General features: G+C 46.6%; 1 protein-coding gene across 2 annotated transcripts; it reads right to left on the bottom strand.

The window, feature by feature from the left end:
- Positions 1 to 1,625: 1,625 nt before the first annotated feature.
- cxxc5b (CXXC finger protein 5b) lies at positions 1,626 to 14,107 on the bottom strand. Of its 2 annotated transcripts, none has more exons than XM_012824372.3 (3): positions 12,985 to 14,107; positions 9,114 to 10,174; positions 1,626 to 3,011 (listed from the first exon to the last, which is right to left on the bottom strand). In XM_012824372.3, exons 2-3 carry the CDS (start codon positions 9,921 to 9,923, stop codon positions 2,970 to 2,972), a joined length of 852 nt encoding a protein of 283 aa, XP_012679826.1. In that variant the 5' UTR covers positions 9,924 to 10,174; positions 12,985 to 14,107; the 3' UTR covers positions 1,626 to 2,969. The 2 variants fall into 2 exon arrangements, with proteins under 2 accessions (XP_012679826.1, XP_031424753.1); XM_031568893.2 differs by having other exon boundaries at positions 13,281 to 14,107.
- Between the last annotated feature and the right edge of the window lie 1,971 nt (positions 14,108 to 16,078).

The following is a 16,078-nucleotide window of genomic DNA, read 5'->3' as shown; positions in this document are numbered from 1 at the left end:
GTGTGTGTGTGTGTGTGTGAGTTATGGTGTCCTCTGTGTGGAATACGGATGTAGGAAAAAAAAAAATAAACGTTTTGTGGCAAAAATATGTGGTTAGGTCTGTGCCGGTGTTCTTTGCTTCTCATCAGTGTGTGTTTGTGTGTGTGTGGCTGTGTCTGTCTGTGTGTGTGTGTGTGTGTGCTGGCGTTAGGAGGAGGCGTGAGCACAGGGGAGGCTGAATTAAATGGCTTCCTCACACAGAGTCTGGCCTCCTCACAGGAACCAACACACACACACACACACACAACACACACACACACACACACACACACACACACACACACACACACACACAATTACAGAGGGGAGGAGGGGGCTTGCAGGGGAGGTTGGTTTCCTGTCGTTTTCCCTTCATCTGTCTCTCCCTCGCTCTGTCTGTTTTTCTCTTGGTGGACGGACAGCATGTGTTTTTGTGTGTGTATGTTGAGTGTTAGTTACTGACTCATAGTTTGGTAGGGTCTGATTAAAAGAGTATATGTGTATGGGTTTGAGTATGCATGTGTGTGTGTGTGTGTGTGTGTGTGAAGAAATATGGGCTATCAAGTCAAAAAATAAATCAATCAATGTGAATAAGAAGAGGGAAATGGAAGAGATTGAGGTGAGACCCCTCGGCTCTCAGCAGCCTGACACACACACACACACGCACACACACACACGCACACACCTGGAAGTGCGCCTCTGCTGCTCCCAGCACAGGACCAATTATAGCGTAACATCTTGCCCTGCCGTTACCATGGTTGCGCTCCGTATCCGTCCCCCAGAACGAACGAACCGTGGGGGAGCGAATATCTTATCAGCCATCGCCCTGGAAACCACATACACACACTCTCTCTCACACACACACACCACACTCACAGCCAAGTCACATGAGCATGAGGCCTTAAGAGGAGCCCCGGGAGAGAACTGTGTGTGTGTGTGTGTGTGTGTGTGTGTGTAGGGGCACACTCATGTGTGTATGTGTGAGTTGGTGTAAGTGTGAATATATGTGGCTCTCTGTGTGTGTGTGTGTGTGTGTGTGTGTGTGTGAGAGAGAGAGAGCTGGCTAGTGGCGCATACCTTTGAGCGGTGCAGAGTCTGGGCAGTGGTGATAAGACTCAAGGAGTCTCATCCACATCCCTCGGTGTCAGACAAGCTCTTACCAAGCCAAGTACACACACACACACACACACACACGCTCACTGGCACACATGTAGAAGCAAACACGCTACACATGTGTACTTACAACCGTGTGCACGGACCACACACAGCCGCACAAAAACACACACACACACATGCATAATCTACTATCTTTGTATACTTGTGTACATGTATACACACTGGAATGTATTAATTGAGAGAATTAGAGAGAGAGAGGAAGTATTCTTGTGACCTTGTCAGGTGTGGAAGCAAGTGACACGAATATGGACTACCCTGTCTACTAACAAACCACGGCAATATCACCAACAACACGCATTACACACACACACACATTCAAACAGAAATCCCAAGGATTACCCCTGGAGTGTACACACATACATACACACACACACACACACCCACACACACGAATACCCTCATATTACTGTAACCATTCAACTGACACACAGTAATGTTCACACTGTTTTTGTTTTTATTCCAAAATTGTAGGACAGCATTGGGATGACAGCCCCACTCAGATTCAGACACATGCATTCCAGTTTATTATTCACATGGCAGCCCCTTAATTAACATGGAGTCAAACACTAAAGGCCAAACATACACACACACACACACACACAACACACACACAAGCACCCAATACAACCCATAAACAAATGCATACTGTACATGCATGCACAAGTCACACAGACACACAGAATACACACTCTCACAACAGCTAGTACATACCATCTGTACCTTCACTGGAATGAAGACATGTGTCGTACACACACACACACACACACACACACACAGAGACACACACATACACACAGACACACACCGGACACCACACATACACATTGACACACTCACGCATTCTATACACAAACACACACACACACACAGTCAGAATAAGAAACTCCACTTGACTCATGCAACATGGCTGCTCAGTCTCTATTTCACAATTCCTAGAAGTTCGTTTCTGTTTACGGGTACGCTCACACTCACTCTGGGACCAGAACACATTTCAGATCATTAAAGGAACAAAAGGCGGTCTCAGTGTGCGTATCCTTCTGCCCTAGTGTGTGTGTGTGTGTGTGTGTGTGTGTGTTGGGGGGGTGAAAGTGGATCATGGGTGTATGTATGCATATGTGTGTCAGAGCATGGGGGAATGTGTTGGTGTATGTCGGCGTGTGTGTGTGTGTGTGTGTGTGTTGGTGTGGGGTACAACCCAATGATGTGCAATCTGACTGAAGCCCCATTTAGCATTGGCAGCCCAAGCATGAAGAAGCTGTCAGTACAAACATAGCTAAAGTATAACAGAGTTTCTTATTAGTCATGAGCCGGCTTTTTTTTCTTTTCTTTTTTTTTTTTTTGGAAAAAGAGCATTAAATTTACATTCTCTAATGCAAGTACGCGTCTCGCCACATCTGGACAACAAAAACACCAAACACAAACAGAAACAAACAAACCAACAAACAAACCCAAACTCAAAGAAAACTGATTGTCCTTTTTTTTTCTTCCGGGTGTGAACAATTCCAGGTTCTCCAAATATGATTTTCCACCTTTGGAGAGAACTCACGATGGTTCCAATACGGAACGTAGAAAAAAGGAATGTTCTAGATGGCCTTTAGGCCATCAGAATTTAAGTTTATTTTTGGTTCAGGAGAGTCCCTCCTCTCCACTCCTCCCCATTTGCAGTCATGAATACTCATTCGTTTTGTCCAACCAGTGTGCAGGGCCCTCAAAGTTTTGCGCCACCATTGGCCTGGAGTTTGATTGGCAGTTCTTTGGGTCTGGGGCGGTCAGTCCTACTGGAACCATCGGAACGGCGCCCCAGTTGGCAGCATTACCTGACCAAAGACAAGGAGGCAAAGGGCAAAGGTCAATCATTTGGATTAAAAGGTTATGTTAGAGGTCATACACAACAATAGGAGCAGCTCAAACATCATTAAATAAGGTCTATAAAGGGAGGGTCCATATCGCCATAGCAACAGTGACATCTAACCCAAATTTTGGTTGCCAAGGGTTACCAGTCTCCATTGGTATGCCAGGTGTGTTAACCATACTGATTTAGGAGTTATGTTCATACTTCAAACAAACATTTAAAAGTCCGACTCTGTGTCAACACCAGCACTGTGGTACTACCTTAAAACTTTTCCTACGTGAACCCACACTGAATTGGTTCTACAAAGGACCACTCAATGTTCTACATAAAATCCTCTACTTAAGGGTTCTTAGCAAAGACCTTTCGAAAGGTTTCTAGTGATCAGCTTCATGCTAAAGAAGCCTTGAGAGCCATTTAAGGCTACAACACAGACCCTCTAAGTGCTTGTCTATGAAAACACACTAAACAGCCTGATGCTTTCTTCTAAGAATACCGCATAATATGACACTCAGAAACCCTGTGTGCAAGGACCACAAAACCCAAGGCTGCATATGGATTGGCCGTATGAATGGATTTACCAAACTGATAGTGTTTATAGGAAATACCACTCACACTAAGGATGCATCAACCAATCGCAGTTAAGTCCTTAGGCATGTGACATGTGGCATGACAAGATGGATCTGTTTACATGTGTATAGTGTCCAATGTGTCAGATGCAAAAGAGGTTTGACACAGATCTTATATGTGTTCACACAAGAGTATTGTTGTTGTTGCGTTGTGTAGACAGGGCTAAAGCATCTGTCACTGCTATGCAGGTTAAACCCTAGTGTGTAACTCTATCATCTCCTGGTGAGAAAGGCTTCCTTTTCAGATTGAAAATGCTCAAACAGTCTCCACCTGTGAAAATCACACAGAATCTAAGAGACAATCTGAGATATTCATCATTGGGGCAAAGGTGTGAAAATGGATTGTCATAGAGTCTTTATAAAAAACCCTAAATCTTACACACCTTAAGTATTCTCCCAAGCACGGTAGTGAGTTTAGAGAGACCTCTCAGATTTGTCGACCAGAAATACCATTAAACTGCAACTATTTCTCTGTGAATGGCTGCAACTCAATTCTTCTTTTACAACTAGTTTAATGGAATAGTTTGAAGGCCTCCTTATGGAAGCCTTTGAGATAATGAAAACACCCACACTGAGATATGTCACCCGCGGGTGAATGTCCTCCCAGGTTGTTTGTTAATTTCATAGTTAATCATGGAATTATATGACTGAATGTCACTTAACTCCATGAGTTGGGGCTTAATTTTTAGGCCTGTGTTACAGAGGTATGGGTTACAGTTAGCCTAGAGTGGTGTGTGTGTGTGTGTGTGTGTGTGTGTGTGTGTGTGTGTGTTTGAGTGTGTATAGAATGCGTGAGTGTGTCAATGTGTGTGAGTGTGTCTGTGTGTGTGTGTGTGTGACCAGCGACAGCCTCCCCCTGAACTAAGGGGCATCACTGGTGAAATTCAGCCTCACTATTAAAACAGTTTTACTTTTTGGCTAGTGATTTTAGCGAGGTGTTATGGAGAATGGTGTGATGTGGCAGCAGGTCAATACTTCCTGGACTTCTAACCCATCTTAACAAGGTTGTATTTAAGTTTATTATAAATGTGTATTTACATGGCATACTGCATCGTTTCTATGTATATTATACTTGATGTGTTTTTAGTTGTCCATTCATTCATTTCACTTTTTTGGGTCTGTCTTGGCGTGTGTGTGTGTGTGTGTGTGTGTGTGTGTGTGTGTGTGTGTGTGTGTGTGTGTGTGTGTATCACCAGTCAGCACTTGGCAGGGCTTTATTCAGTGTGTGGCTCGGATGCTTTAAGAGACATGGGACTCACAGAGCGCTAAGTAACTTCACCATTCAGAGAAAAAGAAAACACTCTCCACTCACACACACACACACACACACACACACACACACACACACACACTGATAGAGACAGGACCTATGTGTACATACACACAAAGTACTGAGTTTCTGACAGCAAACCTATGGATCAATACCAAACGATGACAGGTGAAACTAATAAACCTGATGTAATATAAATGTAAACAACACCACAACCAAAGCTGAACAGATATCACTGAACCAAAACCATAACTAACATATCTGACCATAACTGACCCTGTAGAACATAATATACAGTACAGACCGAAACAGAGAACGACTAGCTGTCCAGACCACACTCATAACTCACACTGCTGAACATACAACCTTATCAAACAACACTGCATGCAACAGTACAGAGCAACATGAGTCTAATGTACATTACTGTCCACAAACATAACCCTATAGACCGTAACCTACACTACCAACCACAACTCTACAGACCGTAACCTACACTACCAACCACAACTCTATTGACCTACAGACCGTAACCTACACTACCAACCACAACTCTACAGACCTACAGACCGTAACCCACACTACCAACCACAACAAACTCTACTGACCATGCCCACGTTAACAGACTGCCCAATAAAGCCTACCAATTATAACTATACCGGCCATTTAATCACAACCTATGATGAACTAAAGCTGTGAAACCAGAGCTTCAAATTGTTATCAGCTAAAACACCTGACCATAACTTACTAAACTGACCATTTAACCAACGCTAGACATAGTTATCAACAACTGCTAATGACCATTACAGTTAACCGAAACTAGAATTACACACCAACAACACAGCACAACTACAACACAAACTGCAAATAAAGCCTACAGACCATACTGATCTCTACTGTCACAAACTGTAACTCATATTTACATTTTCCATGTATGAGTGTGTGTGTGTAGGTTTGTGTGCATGTGTGTGGGTGTGTGTATGTGGATGTGTATGTATATGTGTGAGCATCAGTGTGTGTGTGTGTGTGTTGTATGCATATGCGTATGTGTGTGCGTATGTGTATGTGCATGTGTGTGTGTAAGAGTGTGTGTGTGTGTATGCATGTGTGTGTGTGTGTGTGTATGCGTGTGTGTGTGTGTGTGTATGCGTATGTGTATGTGTGTGCATATGTGTATGTGCATGTGTATGTGTGTGCATCAGTGTATGCGTGTGTGTGTGTGTGTGTGTGTGTGTGTGTGTGTGTGTGTGTGTGTGTGTGTGTGTGTGTGTGTGTGTGTGTGTGTGTGTGTGCCATGCGTGGGAGAGGGGAGAGGCTGCAGCAGGAGGCAGAAGTGGTGAAGTCCAAATGCTGGACTTTCCCAGACTAGCCTGGGGGTGTGGGACTGGGAGAGGAGGGAGAATGGCAGAGATTCCTGGGAAGACATCCAACAGCCCTCAGAGAGAGAGAGAGAGGGAGGGAGAGAGGGAGAGGGAGAGAGGGGGAGAGAGAAAGGGAGAGGAGAAGGATAGAGAGAAAGAGAATCAGGGGGAGGGAGAGAAGGAGGGAGGGAGAGAAAGTAAAGTAGTGTGAGAGAGAAGAAAAGGGAGAACAAGACAGACAGGGAAAGAAAAAGAAAGACAACAGCAAGAGCGGCAAAAACAGAAAACAGAAAAAGTACCATGGAGATGATACTGATATGGCCTCATTTGACCCAAACACACACACACACACACACACACACACACACACACACACACACACACACACACACACACACACAGAGAGAGAGAGAGAGAGAGAGAGAGTCACATACTGTCTGTCACATAGAAAGACAAAGATGCAAAGGTACTCTATATCTCCCTCATACACACATACAGACACACTTGCTCATGTCTGTCTCTCTCTCTCTCACATACACACAGACATACAAAAGCACACTCTGTCACACACACACTCACTCACACACAAACACATACACACCCACCCTCTCTCTCCCTGTTTCCGCTGAGCCGACTTGGTGTTCCTAAAATACCCTCAGACGGCTGGGGCTGGTGAGGTATGAGGTGTATGTGTGTGTGTGTGCGTGTGTGCGTGTGTGTGTGTGACTTTGTGTGTGAGGCTGTGCACACTCTCTGCAAGCTACCCTCAGTCTGGTCACGGCCATCTTGCAGCTGTCAGGGGTTTTCAGTGGAAAAGAGCCCCAAGGCCTCCCCCCCCTCTCTCAAACTAACAGACACACACACACACACACACACACACACACAAATCCGCATACAAACTCTCTCTCTCACTCTCTCACAAACACAAACTAAGACACACACACACACATATACATACACACACAAACTCTCTTTTTCTGTGTCACTCTCTCTCACGCACACTCACCCTTCCACACATACTCAAACACACACACACACGCATACACACTGGCAAAACATACACCCATATGTTTGATATCCGCACAACACCTCCAACACACACTTTACCAGTAACAGTAAATTATGTCATCACTTTTGCATGATGAGAAATTAACCTTTAAGATGAGCGACAAAATACAATCTAAGACACACTCACACATACACAAACACACGCCCAAATCAAATTATATTGATACCTATGTCCTTTTTTAGCCAAGTTTGATTTCTTACACGCACAGACAACAGTCATTCCCCTGCTCTCAAGCATACACACTCCACTTACTCTACCACACACAAACACACACCCACGCAGTTCTCGCTCTCTCACACACATCACTTTTTCTCTCTCTCCTTCACACACACACACACACACACACACACACACACCACTGGAGACCCTGAGAGAGAAGAGGGTTTCAGAGCCATATTGACACCTGGTGCTCCAGATGACAGGCATTATAGCCAGATGGACTCCAAAACACACACACATATGCACACACACAAACACATACACAAATGCCAACAAAACATACACACATATGTACACAAACACACAAACAGAGACACGACACAAACACAACTCACATAGATCCAAACTACACTATAACATCCATAAGTACACACACACACACTCACACACACACACAACACTAAGTACACACATGGACACACTCAAACCACTCACAAAGACAGCGCTACATCCTTACACTTCATGTGTGAAACAGGAGCGTGTGTGAGCTCTTCATATTACATAAAAGAGGGCAGGCTGTGGGGCAGGAGCATGGCTGCCCACAACACACCACACTCTCTCTCTCACACACACACACTCTCTCTCTCTCACACACACACACACACACACACACACACACACACACACACACACACACACACACACACACACACACACACACACACACACACACACACACAAACCCACCACAGCCTTTCTCTGGGTGATGTAGAGAACATCTGAGTGTGGGTTGTCGTGGGATGTCAGGGGACATTTGATAATTCAGTTGGCATATGTCTCTAACACCCTCCTCAATGTCCAAATCACACAGTACCTCTTAGAACTAATGAAGGGAAACCAGGGCAAATTCTTGGCTCTCAACCTAGCTTTGTTATGAAAAAACAAACAAACAAACTCGCGAGCTACCTATAAATGTTGTAAATACTGTAATATGTAAATATAATTCCTGATTTAGAGACAGCGCTGTCTACTCATCTGTACCACACAGAACTGTGTCACCTTACCAAATGTGAGATAGATTCACCTTACACAAGATAATAACTGAAGTATCATTTCAAAACTATTCAGTTGATATTCTATTGTCTCTTTAAGTCATACGTCTTGTTGTAAAACTAAGCAAGGCCCTGTCTATATACATTTAGTGCTTCAGTTTTTGGCTCATGTAAAACTTCTCACTGAATGGTTGATCACAAAGAAAGAAGTTTTGTCTTCACAGGAGGAGGTTCTGTTAATAACTGGAAAAGGTTCCCATAAATGTGTGAAACATGCTCACAGTATAAGTTCTCCTTGGAGAACAAGCCAAAGGACCCTTAAGGATAATGGCACATTCAATTGTGTGATATGCACACACATTGACTCAATGCACAATCTCTCTCCAACTTCTGTGACCTCCTTCTATTCTCCTCTCATATATGTCATGCTCCACCCCTCCTCTCTCAGTCCCTCTATATCCTCTCTCTGTCTCCCTCTCTCTTCCTCTCTCTCTCTCTCTCTTTCTCTCACTCTCACTCTCTCTCTCTCTCACCTCCATCCCTCCTGACGCTTTCTTCTTGAGCTCCTCACACTTGCGGAACTTGCAGATCTGGTGGCCGGTCTTGCGGTTGCGGCAGCTGCTGCACTGATCGCAGTTCACTCTCCTTCTGCAGGGCTCGCAAATCCCGCAGCGCTTGCGCTTCTTCTTCCCATTGCCGTTGGCGACGGCCGACAGCTCACTCTGGGCCTGCTGGTGGTGCTCCGTGGCGGTGATGCCGGCCCCGCCCCCGATGAACGTCCCGTCGGCCAGGAACACTCCGGCCGGCGTCATGATGAACAGGCCCGGGTGGAGCGGGAAGCCGTTGCCTAGCAACGGAAAGTCCGACAGGCTCCCCAAAACAGAGTCTGTCGCCGCAGACGCGGCCACACTCTCCAGGTCGCTGGGGGTGATGCCCGTGACTCCACCCAGGGGCATGGCGGTGTCAGCTGTGCCCGCCAGTGGCATCAGCATGCCAGCACGCCTCAGCAGCTCGGCCGCCTGTGCCAGGTGCAGGCCACTGGGAGAGTCCAGCAGGCCTGAGAGAAGAGCCCCCCGGTCCAGTTTCACGCTGCCCGCAGGCGGCCTGCCCTGGCTGGGGTCCACGGATGGCTTGCCAGCCTGGCTACTGTGGCTGTTAGCGTTAGCGCTGTTAGCGGAGGATAACGTAAGTGTGCGCGAGCGTTTCAAGCTTTTGCTGAGGGGCTCACTGATGATGCCGCTGCGGTTACGGCGCTCCACCACCGATGACGGGGAGGACGGAGTCATCTGGGGCAGGTCCACTGCGGTCTGGGGTCCCTGGGCTGAACCCCCACTGCCAGACATGGTCCAGCGCAGGAGAAGGAGGGGGGCAGGGAGGGAGAGAGAAACCAAAAAAAAAAAAAGAGAGAGAGAGAAAGAAAGAAAAGAAAGAAACAGAAAAAATAAAAGAACAGGGAGGGAGAGAGGGAGCTGCTGGAAGCCTCTTTGGAGACAATAACAGAGGAGGGAGGGGGGGGGGTGGGGGTGGGGGGGTGATACCTGCAGAGACGAGTGATCAGCCAAGAGCCCCTACAGACTCACCCCGATCCTCATCACTGAAAGAGAACAGAAGAGAAAGAAAGACAGACCTTGACTTTTAAAATCCGTCATTTAAAACACCATTTGAAAACCACTGAAAATAACCTGTCTATTTCACCAATTGAAAACAAGTCTCATAAAGTCATCAATGGAAATTATCCCTTCCTTTGCACCCCATTTCACCCTGAACTGATACCACGTTCTCCATTTGCTGGTAGAACATGTAGTCCACCACTATTCTTGTTTTCACAAGAGATTTAAACATGGACATCATGTCAAAGTCCTGGCCTTCAATTCAATGTCTTGCTTTGTGGGATTTAAGGATGGCCAGCTTGGCCTGCACTAACAAGAAACACTCTCACCCAGCCAGGAAGAAAGAAAGAAAGAAAGAAAGAATACGGGTCATGAATCATCAATATTCTTGATTGGGAATTGACTGTAATACTTGAGCTATACACACACACACAACTGTGAGGTTGTTTACAGATGCAGATTGAACTGAATTAGTCACAGGACTCCTTTACATGAGTCGCTGTATGACATCACAGACCTCCACTATGTTAGTAAGTTATACTAAACAAGCATGTGATTAAATGAATGTGTTTGTATCTGACTCACGTTGTCCAATGAAACACATACGTTTAATGTTGTTAGTATAATAACATCCAAATACAACCAGCAAGTACCCTTAAAAACATCACTCCAAATACCCTTACAAACATCACTCCAAATAAATGTACATGCCACCTGCAAAGATTATTCTCTAGATAGATAGATGATGTTTGGATAAGACAATTAGTCTTATTTAATCCATCTCTGATCTGGCTATGATCATGCACATCAATCAAAAATATTGTGTACTTCTCTGAGTGTGTGTGTAGTTGGGTGTGTGAGAGTGTTTCTGTTTCTCTGTGTGTGTGTGTGTGTTTAATGTATATTGTATGTGTTTAATACACAGTATCAAGTGTGAATATAGGCAAATGTGTTTGTATGTTGTCAGAGTATGTTTGTGTCTAGTTGTGTCTAGAGTGTGTGTGTATGCTTGCGAGTGTTGTTGATATATTTGTAATTTGTTGTGAGTATGTCTGTGTATATTGTCTGTGTATATATGAGCTTCTGTGTGCTGGTTGTTGCTGTGGTTGTAAGTCTCTGTCTCTCTCTCTCTCTGTGTGTCTGTGTGTCTGTGTGTGTGTGTGTGTGTGTGTGTGTGTGCGCGCCCCTGGACCCCCTGCATGAAACCATGCCAGAAGCAGAGGCATTCTCATGAGCGTTCCGCTGAGCTGTGACAGACAGACAGCCCCCGGTGTGTTTGAGTGTGTGTGTGTGTGTGTGTGTGTGTGTGTGTGTGTGTGTGTGTGTGTGCGTGTATGGGTGCGTGCGTGCTGTGACCGACAGACAGGCAAGAACACGTTCCACCGAAGCCTGAACGGGAGAGCCAGCAGCCGTGGGCTCGGCTGCACAGATCCCGTGCTAAGCCGAGTGAGAAATCAGACACACACACAGACACACACGCGCACGCACACACAAATGCACACCTCTCCCAAATGCACACCTTCGTGCACGCAAGCACTTCAAACAACATTTGTGTCCGTGGTCCAATTACATACTGATCATCATGACAACATGCAACCCTAGTGGTCCACTGTGTTGGAGAGAGAGAGAGAGAGAGACGGAGATCTCCCTAGGTTGGCGTCAAATAATCAGTATGTTTCCACATGGAATTACTACTGACACTCCAGAAAAATGTAAAATCCTTTATCACAAGACGCCCTGACAAAACTATTTAACGACGCATCATGAAGTAGCCAAAATGTGGTGATGATATGGTTATTAACCATCAGTCGGTTCTAAACGTCTGGAAGAAAGCGGCGATTGTGTTTTCTCATAAGTCTGACGATAAAGCTCTCATTCAGGTGAAAGAGATCCTGCCGTTCGCGCGCACAGTCCTGCTCCTGCCCGCGGGCAACGCGAGTGATTGACAGCTCTGCAATTAAAGCAGCGCTCCTTGGCTCGTGAGATGAGCATATATGCAACATGTGGCCATGTAATTCCATACGCTCCGGTCCAGACGTTTCCCCCCGACGCGGCGAGACATAAAGTTCATCCACAAATCCCATTACAAAAGCTCGAGCGCTGTGTCCAGCCTGGTATTGCGGCAGGGGGTCGCGGAAATCTTCCGCACGAGAACAACGCATTGCACTGTGGGGACAATAGCGTACGGAAGGTCAATAACGAAGCCACTGAACAATAGCCGGGCTCGCGCAACGGTATCATTGGCATATGAGACATTAGTGCGATCAGCTGATCAAACAAAGTCATACACGCTCACTCACTCACTCTCTCGCCTCGCGCACAAAAAGAGAGGACGATGTGCGAGTAAACATGCCTCCCCCTCACCGTCGGATTCTGTCCTCACCTCACACAGCTCGTGCACACGGCAGATTTCCATCAATCAAAACGCAAAATGCACGCGGGGCAGGTGCCAAAAGTTTTCTCACAGCAGCTTGTCCCGATTCAACGATCAGCTATTTAAATTAGGCAATACAGTTTTACCACAATCCATACTGACCAAATATTAAATATTCTGCATGGTAATTACCCACTGACTATTATTCCACACACAAAAGAAGGGGACACTTTTCACCTCGGCTCAACGCGATGACCCACAAGCACCAATGTCATTATCTGTTTACGGTTACAACACCGACGCCTCGAGAATAACGACGGACGACTAGAAAAAACAAACAAACAAACAAATGAACTAAACACAAAAAGACCGATGCATTTTGCCCTTTTCCCATTAGTGTCCAGCCGCCTGTGTCTCTACCTGTGTGTCGGTAAACCACGGCTCCGGACTCGCCGTCACATTTGAAAGTAAAACAAAAATCCCTTTTGTCTCCACTCACTCGCCTGCGACCGGCGTGGCTATGGTGACAGCACTCGGAATGCGCGAGCCCGTCTTGGTGGAGAAAGAATCGGCCATTCTCTCATTTTTTCAACAACTCAACTTCGTCGTCGGGAAGATGTCATTCCAACTTTGAACAGTCCTCAACAAAGTATGATTCCCCCTCCCTTCAATACATCTGCATATTAGCAAACACGGGCCCTTTCACTCGCACCTACCAACACACTGGCGAGGCAAGGGGAGGGCAGCTCCGTCCGAGCGGTCCGGCTTTGCTCCCGCTGCGGAGATTCAGCTTAAAAAAAGAGGCGAAAGAACCAAACCGAACTGATTCCCCGCATAGGAAGAGTCTCGAGCATTCCGCTGAAACCAGCTCGCCAGTGAGGCAGAACCGCAAGACGTTGTTAAAACGCACTTTGTCCGAAAACGAGCGCGTGGGCTCCTCCAACCTTTCGCTGTTCGCTATCCCACCTCCACATCCCCGCTTGCCGAAGAGAACATGCAAACACATTTCATAGATTTTTGGAGCTTCACACAAAAACCGAAGTGGACTTTCCGCCGTCGTGAGACGCGGAGAAATGACGCACGGAAGGTCGCGGATCAGCGTTCTAACATCATCAGGGGTCCGCTCCCGACCATCCCCCGACAGCAACATGTATATATGTGCAGTTTAATTGAGCCCAGCATGGATATGAGATCTCTAAGTATGGATAGGTTAGAGACAGCCCATTGTTGACACTATTCCGGGCGGCAGTTGGCTGGTCGGGTGCGCGGGCTTTCTGTCTGGCAGACACATGAAGTCATATCTCTTTAAGGCTAAACTTTCCCTCATGCACATTCATGCTTTCCAAGAACTTTGATTTACTCCTTCATTCTTACCTGAATGAGCGGCTGGCGCAGGAGACGCGGGGAATCTCTCCTGGCTAGCACGGCAAGTGGCACACCAATCTCAGGACTGACCATTCAAAACATGAAGGTATATTTCACTCATATTTCGGTGACATAATTTACTTCGGTAATTACTTATACATACAATACAACATGCCACAGGCAGCCATACAAGCATTTCAACTTTAAGTGGCTAGGTTTAAAGATGTTGCCAGCAGCATCTGATGTTCTTAATCACCTCCGAATAAATATCCTTTTTCATTATTAACTATTGTAACGTCAATTTAATTGTTAATTAGGACAGTTAACAATGTTATAATGTAGCCTAATGATCGCTTCTGATTTACAACCATTCATCTTACCATTTGTCTTTGCTTTGCTGGCCGTAGTCTGGAATAAATTAACTGTCACTGGCCCTGTAGTACAAATTGGCATTAATTAGCACGCGTCTCATTAATTGTATGGAAAGTATAGAGATTTCTGAAAGAGGTAGGCCATGCGGACAGCTCTTGTAGCCGGCCTGTAACGTCCCGGTGTAGCAGCGGTGACAGCAGCTCTAGTGCAGGTCCTGGGGTAGACACGTCCGCACGCTCGCTGGCCCGCCTGGTCCGTTGGTCGCTCGCGGCCACTCTTCCTCGCGGACGCAGAGTCCACTCCGCCTCTTGCGAGCGTCCTGTCTGTCTGGCACGCGGCCAACTGAAGTGTGGGGAAGTGACACCGCCAGGGCGGCAGAAATTCTCCTCCGTCTCGGGCTCCTTCCCAATCACAGGCGCGCGGACATTGGCTGGAAAGTGGAGCAGCTCGTCAGGGAGAATCAATGCGAATCGATCGTGCGGCGCGAGGAGAATGCGGGTTTGGGGAGCGAGAGAGCGCCGTGTCGGCCGCGCGGCGGTGGCTTTTTGGTCCACTAATAACAGCCCAGCTCTCCCCACTGAGGGCCCACGCGCTTAACGGAGTGTGTGTTTTGTGGACACAGAGGTCCGTTTTAATTTGAAAAAATAGCCTAAAACTAGTCCAGACATGTCTGTGCACCAGACCTCGACTACATTTAATTGTATTCAAATTATTTAATTCATTTGTTTAGGTAGGCGACCAAATGCTTGTCTTGGGGGATCATTATTTATTTCCATGCACACATAAAAAGAAGGGGCCCGGAGAGTCTCTCTAATACCCTGATTTCACAGCCTCCACCGGATCCGCTCCGGTTAAGCCTTTGGAGCGCCGTGTTGTTTATGCAGCACGCGACGGCCGAGCACTCGCGGCGTTGCAGCTCTGTTCCGCCGCGGTGGCTGCGCGCCTGCCCCCCGTTATCTCGCGCGTCGTCCACACACTGCATTCTCCACAGCCCGCTCCCGACTGTGGTGACCTAGGTCGCATTCTTGATTTTTTTCCTCCCTCCTAGACCTTGGTTCCACAGCACACACACATAGGCCTATTCTCAAACACATATGAGATGCGCATCAATACTCCCTCTAAGGTGATAAGAACGATCAATAACTAAAACAATTACTAAAATCTGGCCAGTGTTAAACTCTGCTCTTTGTAGCCTAAGCAGGGTCGCTTGCAAACGTCATCTGCCATTCTAATAAAACACTCTCTAATCTCCAAAACTTCAAATTAGGGTGGAGCCATATCCATGCTATGCCCCCTATGTTACAAGGTAGTACTGGGCTCACAAATACTTTGCTTGAGGAGTTCCTTTTAAGAGGAAGAGATCAGGGCAAAAACTGAGGAACTTTAGGGTTCTAGAGTTTTTCAGTATTCTTCACAGTGTCCGTGGCGGTTGGTGTTTCTGAGTGTTTTTGCCTGTGGTGAGGCACACACACTCACAAAGGCTTCAGTCCTGCATGCAGTACTGCTGAGCTCACACACCAGGAAGGACTGGGCTTTCACACGACAGTCCATGCCACAGCTTTCAGAAGACAGTCTGCGCCAGGCCCTGCCTGCCCCCCTGGCTGCTCTCTTAATAAGTGTGCATCTATATATATTTGTGAGTGTGTGTGGTTTCACTCGGGCTTCGCATCTGTCTCTCATGTTTTCTCTCCTGCGGCAAGACGACGGCTAGAGGCTTGAGTGTGTGTGTGAGAGAGAGTGAGTGAGTGAGTGTGAGTGTGAGTGTGTGTGTGTGTGT

This window comes from Clupea harengus, chromosome 6 (genome assembly GCF_900700415.2).
Source record: "Clupea harengus chromosome 6, Ch_v2.0.2, whole genome shotgun sequence".
Taxonomy (NCBI): domain Eukaryota; kingdom Metazoa; phylum Chordata; class Actinopteri; order Clupeiformes; family Clupeidae; genus Clupea; species Clupea harengus.
This window is presented reverse-complemented; position numbering and strand designations above follow the sequence as displayed.